Source organism: Anolis carolinensis, chromosome 2 (genome assembly GCF_035594765.1).
Source record: "Anolis carolinensis isolate JA03-04 chromosome 2, rAnoCar3.1.pri, whole genome shotgun sequence".
In the NCBI taxonomy this organism is placed as follows: Eukaryota; Metazoa; Chordata; class Lepidosauria; order Squamata; family Dactyloidae; genus Anolis; species Anolis carolinensis.
In genome coordinates, this window is record NC_085842.1 from 16,290,039 (window position 1) to 16,301,350 (window position 11,312).

Here is an 11,312-nt window from a genome sequence, read left to right on the forward strand (position 1 = left end):
AATATATAAAAAATTACAGTGGTATAATAATACAGAACAATATAATCTCTAAAATCAGGACAGTAAATAAAGAACCACACTTTGAAAACAGGGGAATTCCAGACAGGAAACAATCAGGGCTAGCTAACACCTCCCAACAAAGGAGTCCCCAAGGAGGAAACAACCAGGCTTTGAAGCTGCAAGGCCATTTAATGCTAATCAAGGTGACTAATTACAACAGTTGTACTTGCTTCCACAAATAAAAACACACTTAGGACTATGCCACAGCAACGCGTGGCCGGGCACAGCTAGTATAATAATATTATAATAGTAATAATATAATAATATACTACAATAATAATAGAATAATAATAAAATGATTATATATATATAAATGTAATGTGCATAATTCCCATGGAGTAAACAACAAAACCACTGGACCAAATCACACCAAATTTGGCCACAAAAGGCATTAGTCATCCAATCAATCTGCATGCGGCAGCGTGTCAGCAAAAATGGCTAGGCGTGTCAGTGCTGACACGCATGTCATAGGTTGGCCGTCACTGATCTAAGGGGATGGGGTGGGTGTGGGGTATAGGGAAATCCCAAACACTTCTGGGCCCGAGCATTTCAGATCATCAGAAGACAGGGCAATGTGTGGGGAGCAAGAGCCCTGTTCCTTTCCCTTTGATCTGTATCTCCCTTTTTCCTCTTTCTGTGGTGTCGCTACATTCTAGCCTTTCATCTATCCATCCATCCATCCCTTCCTTGTACTGTCTGTCCTGGCCCGGCGAGGGTTAAAGGCAGGGAGCTGCAGCTTCCTAGAGGCTCTCCTTCCCATTTCCCTGCCTCCCTTCAGCCCCACTCCAGGCAGAGACTGGCCGGAGCTTTTCCCCATTGCAGACCCATCAGGTGAGTGGAGGGAGCTGGTCTTTGGTGGGAATGGCGCAAAAGTGGGGGCAGGAGAGAAGAGAAATCCCTGAACCGAGCCAGAAACCTAGAGACTGTGATGCTCTGCAAGGCTGGGACCCCAAAACACTTCCCGAATACTAGGCTTTCTCAGTAGAGTAGACCCATGGGATTCACTTTTACGCAGAGATACAGCCCCAGGGATTCAATGGGTCTAAGCATCACATTGATGCTTACTCATCTAACTCTCTAAATCATCTTGAGTTTAATGGGATTTGGGAGGAAAGGCACATACATTTTTCCCAGGATGGGGATATTATCTACCGTTGGCCTATTTAGATCACATCTTGCATATATTTCGAGAACAGCAGGCTCCTTGAAACCCACTGCAGTTTGAGGAAGTCATAGAATCATATAATAATAGAGTTGGAAGAGACCTCATGGGCCATCCAGTCCAAGAAGCAGGAACATTACATTCAAAGCACCCCCGACAGATGGCCATCCAGCCTCTGCTTAAAAGCTAAGCTCAGCCTGGAGTTGCCAGGAGATGCAGTTTTTCAAGGGCCTTGGACTTTTCTGCCAAACAGAGTTGATGCCTTACCAAGCTGCCATTTAATTCTACATTGATAACACACTTTTCATTAGTTGGAAGCAGGTGATGATGGAAATCTGATCTAACAATGTTGGACAGCTTGAAGCATCTTCCTCTGTTTGGTTAAAAGTCTTATCAGGAGTTTTGATTCTGATTGTGATTGTTTATTTTATTTATTGTGATTTTGATCTGAATTGTTCTGTCTTGTTTAAACAATGTGTTTTTACTGTATCAAGATATTGTATATTGTATGTTGTTTTGTATTTGTTGGAAACTGCCCTGAGTCCCTTCGGGGAGATAGAGCAGTATACAAATAAAGTTTTATTATTATATATTATTCATACAAACAGTTTGTAAACATTGTGTAGAGACCAAGGTTTAAATCCCCATCAGCAATGAAGTGGTATCCGTCTGCATTACTTCACCAGTGTAAATGCACCCTCAATAATAATGATGATGATGATGATGATGATGATGATGATGATGATCGGCACATTGGGTGCCGTGCCAAAAGATCTCAGCCATCATTTGGAAACAATAGACATTGACAAAATCACAATCTGCCAACTGCAAAAGGCCACCCTACTGGGATCTACACGCATCATCCGAAAATACATCACACAGTCCTAGACACTTGGGAAGTGTTCAACTTGTGATTTTGTGAAACGAAATCCAGCATATCTATCTTGTTTGCTGTGTCATAATAAAATAATAATAACAATAACAACAACAACAACAACAACAACAACAACTTTATTCTTGTACCCCTCCTCCATCTCCCCAAAGGGACTTGCTTACATAAGAAAAACAGCCCATACATTTAAAACACAATGTAATAACTTAGTTATAAAACAACAACATCAGTTTGTTGTTTCTCTTCTTTTAATCTTGTCTTCTGCTTCCTACAGGCAGAACTACCTTTGTGCTTCAAGGATGGAATAGTTCTCACATCGCAACACCCCACTTGCGTTGTGCCACTCTAACCAAAGCCGAGTGGATCCAAGAAAGAAATTGTCCAAAGTCAACTTAGAGACTGGGTCGGAAATGGAAGGCTTGCACACAGGTGACTCTGATGTGATCAAGATTGAGATCAGTGATGAAATCTGGGAAAAGATGGTACCGCAGAGCCAGTGCGAGGACAGCCTGGGCTCAGACGCCTGTTGCCGGCGCTTCCGACGACTCCGGTATCATGACGCCAAGGGGCCCCGAGAGGTTTGCAGCCGGCTCCATGCTCTCTGCCGGCTGTGGCTGAAACCGGATCAACACACCAAGACGCAGATCCTGGACCTGGTGCTCCTGGAGCAGTTCCTGAGCATCCTTCCCCTGGAGATGGAGCGCTGGGTGAGGGAGTGTGTGCCGGAGACCAGTTCCCAGGCTGTGGCTTTGGCTGAAGGATTCCTCCTGAGCCAGACGGAGGAGAAGAAGCAGAAAAAGCAGCAGGTGAGAATGTTTTTTTTTTCTTCTCTCAGTATTTCAAAGCTGCTGAAAATATTTTCAGATATATCTTTGTGTTCCTTGCACTATTTTCCGCTTGGCTAAATTAGGGAGAAAAGGGATGACAGCTGACACCCAAGCCTTGCCGTAAACTGTACAGCCCTTGTATCCTTAGGACTGTTTACAAATGATCCTGTGGATACGTGGAAGCAACTTGTGCTGGTACGGCTGTACCAGAAGCTCCGACTTTATTTTCTTGTTGCTAATGTTTGCAATCATAGGACAGGCCGCCTGTCAATCATCAAGTTTGGTTCCGCCCCTTGTTCAGGGCTCTGGGAGGGAAGGAGCCATTTTTAAGTTAGTCTCACTTAGGAAGCTAAGCTATAGGACGTAGACCAGCTCGTCCCGTAGAAAAGCTTCACATCTCAAGAACATCCAGGGATATAGAACATTCGAGAAACCAGAAACAGAAATTCCAGGGGAAAGGTCCCAAAAGCTCTGGCTGAGAGCTTACAGCCTCTCAGCCTCACAGCTCCTGAGGGAAACAGCCCTAAGTTTCTAAAGACTCAAAGAGAGAACAGCATCGCAGATCCACGGAACCCCAGCTGAAACATCTGCAAGCCTTGGCTGGTAGGTCTACTCAATACCCAGATGCATTTGGAATTGGTAGTGGGTCCCACATCAGCTAAGCCCATAAAATAGACAGCCTGGGAGAGGTTATAAGAAGGTTTTCACAGTTATCCAAAGCCAATTGTCTGTCCCCTGGGGACAAGACTGAAAGGGCCAACAGTTTATTAAGGAAACTTTGAAGTGTTACTTGACTCCTTGAAGATTTATTATTTGTTCATCAATAAAGACTTTGTTATCACATTAAAGACCCAAAGGACTATCCTTGTTCTGGAAAATTCTCAACAACCTCTCTTTTGAGGTGCCCTGGCTTCCCGCTGGGCATAAAGTATATGTTGTATACAAAGATAATAGTTACAGGCCCAGCACGTGACAGAACACAACTGCTGCAAGCAATTCTCCTGCAAGCAATGTGCAGCAGGCTGGTATTTCCCCCTCTTCCTACAGATATTCTCAGGTACAAGGAAGAATTAATGGGAGGATACTAACATGGATCCTGCTTCTGACTTTTTGCTGCCATCTGTCAGGAGGGCTTCGATTGTGCCTTACTGATGGCCCAAAGAGAGTTGGATGGGGCCGGGCTGTGGCGCAGCTGGCTAGTAACCAGCTGCAATAAATCACTACTGACGAGAGGTCATGAGTTCGAAGCCCAGATCGGGTTAAGCCCCCGACCATTAAATAGCCCAGCTTGCTGTTTACCTAAGCAGCCCGAAAGACAGTTGCATCTGTCAACTAGGAAATTTAGGTACGCTTTATGCGGGAGGCTAATTTAACTAATTTACAACATCATAAAACTGCCAGCAGCATGCGGAAAGGAATGAGGAAGTACAGCACTTGGTGTCACTCGTGGACGATGAAGCAACAGCTCCCCCTGTGGCCGGAATCGAGCATACCCTCATGAAGTTGGAAATGTTAAATTGCCTCTGTGTGTGTCTATACTGTATGTTGTTTGTCTGATGACATTCAATGTTTGCCATATATATGTTCATTGTAATCTGCCCTGAGTCCCCTTTGGGTGAGAAGGGTGGAATATAAATACTGTAAATAAATAAATAATAAATAAATGGGTGGTCTTTGGGGTCCCTTCCAATTCTATGATTCTATTATCCTACTTAAGTAGTCAGTCTAAAATTTGCTTCTCTCAGGAACACGTCTATTTCGTTAAAGGAGGCATATTTCTCCTGTTCCCTTTCTAATCCTTTGGTGTTTATATGTATTCCTTTTGGGGCAGATGCTGTTTGGAGGGGTGCCCACTGAGTTTCCCGAGATAAAGTTCCTGCATTCTCCATTGGACATCAACTGTCGGCTGTCACCCCGCTGGAGCCTGAAACAGGAGCAGGAAAGGTTCACCTCACTAGGTAAGATCTATTCCAGGTTTGGGCAAACTTTAGCCCTCCAAGTGTTTTGAACTTCAACTCCCACAGAATTTCCATTCACCACACTCCAGATTTGTACTAATTCTTCCCCCAGTTGTTGCTATGAGTTGCTGTGAAGCCATACTTGTCACATAGGGATGTATCTACACTGAAGAATTATATATAACGATTTGACACAACTCTTCAAGCATCTCTCTCTACAAAAGTCAAAAGCCCCTTCCACACAGCTGAATAAAATCCTAGGTAATCGCTAGGTTCTCCAGTATATTTATGTGGTCAATTTCTGTCATAGAAGTTGATCATATCATAGAAGTTGACCACAGAATCACATGTAGAGATCTCATGCTGCAACATTGTGATCAAACTCATGAATAATCAAATCCACAAAAGTAGAACCTGCAAATGTGAAGGGCTGACTTTATATAGAAGGAATATAACATCTTTCCCTTTCCCCGCAGGTGGGGAGATGATGTCTGTGGCCCATTCACTTCACAATGGAGTTGAAACGACTTTCATGCAACTCGATCAGGTAGGGAAGTGAAAAGAGCAGGTAAGGTTGTGTCTCTGCGTATTTCTCTGGGTTCATCCCTTTCCAATTAGAGTGTATTGTTGTTTTTGTTGATCGGAAGCTGAAAGTGGTCAATGTCATTAAATACAGCAATACAAGATTATCCTTATATTTGTGGGACCAGTACCTGTGGTTTCGTTCTGACAAATATATTGTTTCTAGGGATTTTCTAGGTCCTCCAGCCTAACTGTATATTATGCTTTACCTGAAGTATTCTGTTCAGTAGGGTTCACTATTCCCTGTGTTTTCAGGCATTATTTATGCAAAATTTTGGAATGTATTCCCTGCAAAATCAAAGGGAGAGAATGAGGAGGTCAACAGAGTGATTGTCTCAGCCAAATTAATGGAGTTGCACAGGACTCTAGTTCTTGCTGCAACCTGATGAATGGATGCTGCTAGATAATAATAATAATAATAATAATAATAATAATAATAATAATAATAATAATAATAATAATAAATTTATATTCCGCTGTTCTCCCTGACGGAACTCAGAATGGATTACAGTATATAAGTACTGTAATATATTCAATGCCTTATTACAATGACATACCATGGGAACAAACACACAGACAAAGGCAAAGGCTTCTCCTTTCATTTCCGGCTCTGGAGATGGTGCTCATTTCCGGCTCTGGGGGAGGTATTCTTTCACCATTTCCAAGCCGAGGAGTCTGTGTGTATAGACACCTCCTCGTCATGTGGCCAGCGTGATTGCTAGGAGCATCTTTTGCCTTTTCCTGCCAAAGCAGTACCTATTGATCTACTCACATTTGGATGTTTTCGAACTGCTAGGTAGGCAGGAGCTAGAGCTAACAGTGTGAGCTCACTCCATCCTGTGGGTTTGAACTGCCAACCTTCAGCTCAGCTTCCCAAGGGTTTAATCCATTGCACCATCATGGTCACTAGATAACAATTGAGAGGGAAACCTGATGAAGCTGATCTCCTAATTGAATCAGAAAGCATGATCTCACTCTCTCATCTTTTCTTCTTCTAGTGAGATGAGCTGGAGGGTGTTGTTGCCCCTGTAGCCATGTTAATCCCTCTGCTGATGGAAATAAAAACATTTATATGTACAGTGGGACCTTGATATCCGCTGTGTTTTGGTTCCACATGGATACCAAAATCTGTGGACACTCAAGACAGTGCCATCATAAAATGAGGCCTCTTACATAAAATGTGAACAACTCAAAAGAGTGCCAGAGAGAAAGTGAGGATTTCTGAAATGATGGGAGGATGCAGTAGAGTTTGCCTTTACACTAGTGTAATGCCTTGCCCGATATGCAGTAAGATCAAGGATTGCTTTTCTGGATTTGTTCGGTGAGTTCTGATGGAGAAAAGAAAAGAAGGGTGGTGGTGGAAATAAGGTTGCTATAAAAGAAGGCATTCCACATGGTATGCAGCACCCACCTGTGGAAACAGCCACAAGGGCAATCACAGACCAATCTCATTGTTCATTTGTAGCCAGGACAAAAAGAATGAAAAAAATAACCTCATGGGGTACTATCACCTTCCCAGTTACTGAATGTGTGACTAGCCCCCTTTCTCTCTATCCCTTTCATTGTATACAAGCAGTCCCCCAGTTACAAATATCTGACTTATAAACTATTTCTAGTTAAGAACAGAGGTGAGACAACAGAAAGTGAGAGAAATCTACTCCTTGGAAGGGAAATTCACTCCTGGAAGAGTTATTATCAGTGGGGCAAGGGGTCTCCATTGAAGCTTTATCTCCAATCCTTGTTTCCACAACAAGCCAATTTTTTCAAGACCCAATTCTCACAGGGACAGAAAAAACAAATTCAGCTTAAGAACAAACCTACAGAACCTATCTTATTCATAACTTGGGGACTGCCTGTATATGCAGATATAGGTAATAGCTGATAAGCTGTTAGGAATTGTGGAAGTTGAAGTCCAAAACACTTGAAGGGCTGAAGTTTGCCCAGCCTAACTTAGACTCTAGAGATTCTTTACGGCTTCCTGATGATTCCCTCCTTCTTCCAGGGCCTGTTAACCTTTGAGGATGTGGCTGTGTATTTTGATGAGGAGGATTTGGTGCTGCTGGATCCGGACCAAAGGGCTCTCCATAGGGCAGTCATGGAGGAGAATTTCTGGAACGTGGTCTCCCTGGGTAAGCCTTGCCCCTTTTCCCATCTAGGTTGAATTTTCGAGGCACACTTGTGTGTTTTATAGGCTACAATTCGTATTATAATCTTTGTTATGCTACTGAGATCTGCTTGAAGAACCTGAATATAAGCAACATCTAAATGAATTATTGATACATTAATTAACCAGACAATCAATCAATTATTGACAGACAATTATTGACCCCTGACAGATACTCATTCAGCTTCTGCTTTAAAACCTCCAGAGAAGGAGACTCCATTGGACTCCAAGGAAGTATATTCCATTGCCAAACAACTCTTACTGTCAGGAAGATCTTATTGCGCCAAATTGCTATATGTGTGTGTGTAAAGAAATCCTTGCAAAGATGTTTGCAGGAGATCTCTGCAAAAGAGCTCAGCTTTGCAGAGGCAAAGCCACGCCTAAAACAACAATGTATCTGTTTGCTGGCAGATGGCTGGATTTGTCAGTTGGATTCGTCAGTTGGGAATTTGAGCTTGGAGGGAGAGCACAGAAATAGACAGACTCTCTGGCTACGGTCAAGTAGCTGATTAAATATGCTATGCTGTATATATTTTGAATGCTGATTGATTAGTTATTGATCTTATGCAACTACATTATTTGACTTCAACTCAACAAGTAAAGTTTCCTTTTGTTCTTTCAATTCCTCTGCCTGGTCTGAGTCTTTTGCACATGGTGTTAACTGCACGCTGCTGATTCCGCTGTACACTCACCTGGTAACAGATCTTCCTAATGTTTAGGTGGAATCTCTTTAACTGTAGTTTGAATCAATTGCTCCGTGTCCTGCTTAGCCTCTCCTCCATGTGACACCCTTCCTGCTTCCGCACATGGTTTCTTAACACACTCTTTTATCCCCACAGGCACCGAAATCTTGAGGACCACAAGGGAGATGGAAAATGAGCCAGAAATCCACGGGATGGTGTTGGAAAGAGCCCGATGCCGAGAGAGTAAAGAGCGAAGGAGGAAAACGGAAGCAAAACAGAAGCGGAGGAAGAAACCTCTGCTTTGTCCGGAGGGCGGCTACCAGGAAATCTCAATCCATGACAGAACAGACAAAGGGAAGAAAAGGTACAAGTGCCCGCTGTGCGTGAAGGGCTTCAGCTCCAAATCCACGCTGAATCTCCACTGGAGGATCCACACAGGGGAGAAGCTCTTCCAGTGCTTGGAGTGCGGAAAGAGCTTCAGCTGCAACTCCAGCCTGAAGACCCACAAGCGGACCCACACCGGGGAGAAGCCGTTCAAGTGCCCTCTGTGTGGGAAGGACTTCAGCCAGAGCATCAACCTCACTTGCCACCTGAGGATCCACACGGGGGAAAAACCCTTCAAATGCTTCGAGTGCGGGAAGCGCTTCAATAAGAAGGGGGACCTTAGTAGACATCAGAGGATCCACACCGGGGAGAAGCCCTACTCGTGCCTGGACTGCGGCATGAGTTTCCGCCACAAGGAGAGCCTCAAAAACCACCAGAGACTCCACACGGGGGAGCAACCCTATAAATGCTTGGAGTGTGGGAAGAACTACTCTAGCGCCACGAGCTTAACGAAGCACCAAAGAATCCACACCGAAGAAAAGCCGTACAAATGCTTGGAGTGCGGAAAGAGCTTCCAGGCAAATGGGGACCTCACTAGACACCAGAGGATCCATATTGGGGAGAAGCCCTATCGATGCCTTGAGTGTGGCAAGACCTGCAGTCAAAGCGAAGTCTAACCTTTCCATTGGAGCATCTACACCAGGGGTGCCAAACCTGTTTCCAATTTCCATCCACATCATGATTGCCTTCAAAGGGCCGTTGAATCCATGGATGGAGAATCCGTGGATACAGAGGGCCGACTATAATTTTTTTACATGATGGTCACTGCTCTTTAATTCTTACCCAATTTGCCTCCTCAGGTATTGTTGAATGACAGCTCCCATCACATGCGGGCTGGGGATGATGGGAATTGCAACCCAACAGCACTTGTTGGGCTTTAAAGTCAGGCATCATATCTACAAACCTTGTATCTAAATCAGGCTTGGGCAAACTTGGGCCCTCCAGGTGTTTTGGACTTCAACTCCCACAATTCCTAACAGCCGGTAGGCTGTTAGGAATTGTGGGAGTTGAAATCCAAAACACCTGGAGGGCCCAAGTTTGCCCAAGCCTGATCTAAATTTACAGAATTGTGCCGAATGGCCTAGAGATTTCTAGAGAAGTGTTCTTTCTAGGAATCTTGAGATCCTCTCGCACATCTCTGTTGTCAACGTCTGCTGAATTTGACCACATCGTTGCAATGAAGGACTACAGATTCCAATCAATCTAATCCGTGAATAACCAAATCCACAAAAGTGAAACCCACAAATGCGGAGGGTCAACTCCATATGCGAAAACTCTTTGAAAGACTATTTTCTCCGGCCCAGAATCTAGAAGAGTAAGAATCGCAATGTTTGGATCTTAGCGCAACAATCAATATTGCAATCGCTTCAGCTGGTGGTGAATGTGTGTCTCAAGCCAACGCCTTTTGTACGCTATGCAGCACTTACGGTTGTGTTATTTATTATTAAAGTATGGTATCTTCCAACTCAAAGGATTTACTCTCCATTTGTTCTCATATATCGTGCCTTATCGTAATGCCTCAACTGCTGGCGGTGTGTATTCCTTATGGCTGACCTAATATACTTTATACTTTAATATACTTTAAGATACTTTATTTATATTCCTCCCCAAAAGGACTTAGGGCGGATTACAGGTAAATATATGGCAAACATTCAATGCTGTTATACAATTGACAAGGACAGACAGTACACAAACAGAGGCAAAGCTTCCCTCTTTCATCTCTGGCATCTGGAGGCTGTGCTCAACTCGGCCATGGGGAGGTGCTTTTGTTTCATGTTTTTCAGGGCGAATTTTACTTCCCTGCCAAAGCGGTACCTATATCTACTCACATTGTTGTACACTCAGGCATGGATTGGGAAGTTACAGCTCTTTTTTAGGTTTGTTGTGGGCTTTTGTTTCAGATCCCTCAAGGCTCCCCAGTCTCTGTTCTCCAAAATACCTTTTTATAAAAACCCTTCAGATCTGGCCTAGCTTCAACTCCCATCAAACCCAGATGTAGCTGGACTGCAACTCTGGATATGGTTGGACTCCAACTCCCATCATTGTCTATCAACCGCAAAAACCCTGCCAGTATTTTAAATTGAGTCATGATGGGGATCCATAAAATCATGTAGAAGCCTTTGTGGCTCAAATAAACATACAGCAGAGTCTTGCTTATCCAATGTAAACGGGTCGGCAGAACGTTGGATAAGCGAATATGTTGGATAATAAGGAGAGATTAAGGAAAAGCCTATTAAACACTAAATTAGGTTATGATTTTACAAATTAAGCACCAAAGCATCATGTTATACAACAAATTTGACAGAAAAAGTAGTTCAATACACAGTGATGCTATGTAGTAATTACCGTATTTACGAATTTAGCACCAAAATATCACAATGTATTGAAAACATTGACTACAAAAATGCATTGGATAATCCAGAACATTGGATAAGCGAGTGTTGGATAAGTGAGACTCTACTGTATAAATAAATAAAAATAAAATATAAATACATACAGGGTTGTGGTAATACAGTGGGTTAAACCTCTAGCTGCAAGAAACCTGCTGAGTGGAAGGTTGGCAGTTTGAAGATGTGGATAGGGGTGAGCTCCTGACTGTT

At 43.4% G+C, this 11,312-nt stretch overlaps 1 protein-coding gene across 1 annotated transcript; it reads left to right on the top strand.

Moving 5' to 3' along the window:
- Positions 1 to 576: 576 nt before the first annotated feature.
- LOC100562041 (zinc finger protein 391) lies at positions 577 to 10,177 on the top strand. Its single transcript, XM_016996380.2, has 6 exons — positions 577 to 891; positions 2,389 to 2,920; positions 4,773 to 4,899; positions 5,376 to 5,446; positions 7,484 to 7,610; positions 8,485 to 10,177. Exons 2-6 carry the CDS (start codon positions 2,525 to 2,527, stop codon positions 9,327 to 9,329), a joined length of 1,566 nt encoding a protein of 521 aa, XP_016851869.1. The 5' UTR covers positions 577 to 891; positions 2,389 to 2,524; the 3' UTR covers positions 9,330 to 10,177.
- The last annotated feature ends 1,135 nt before the right edge of the window (positions 10,178 to 11,312 follow it).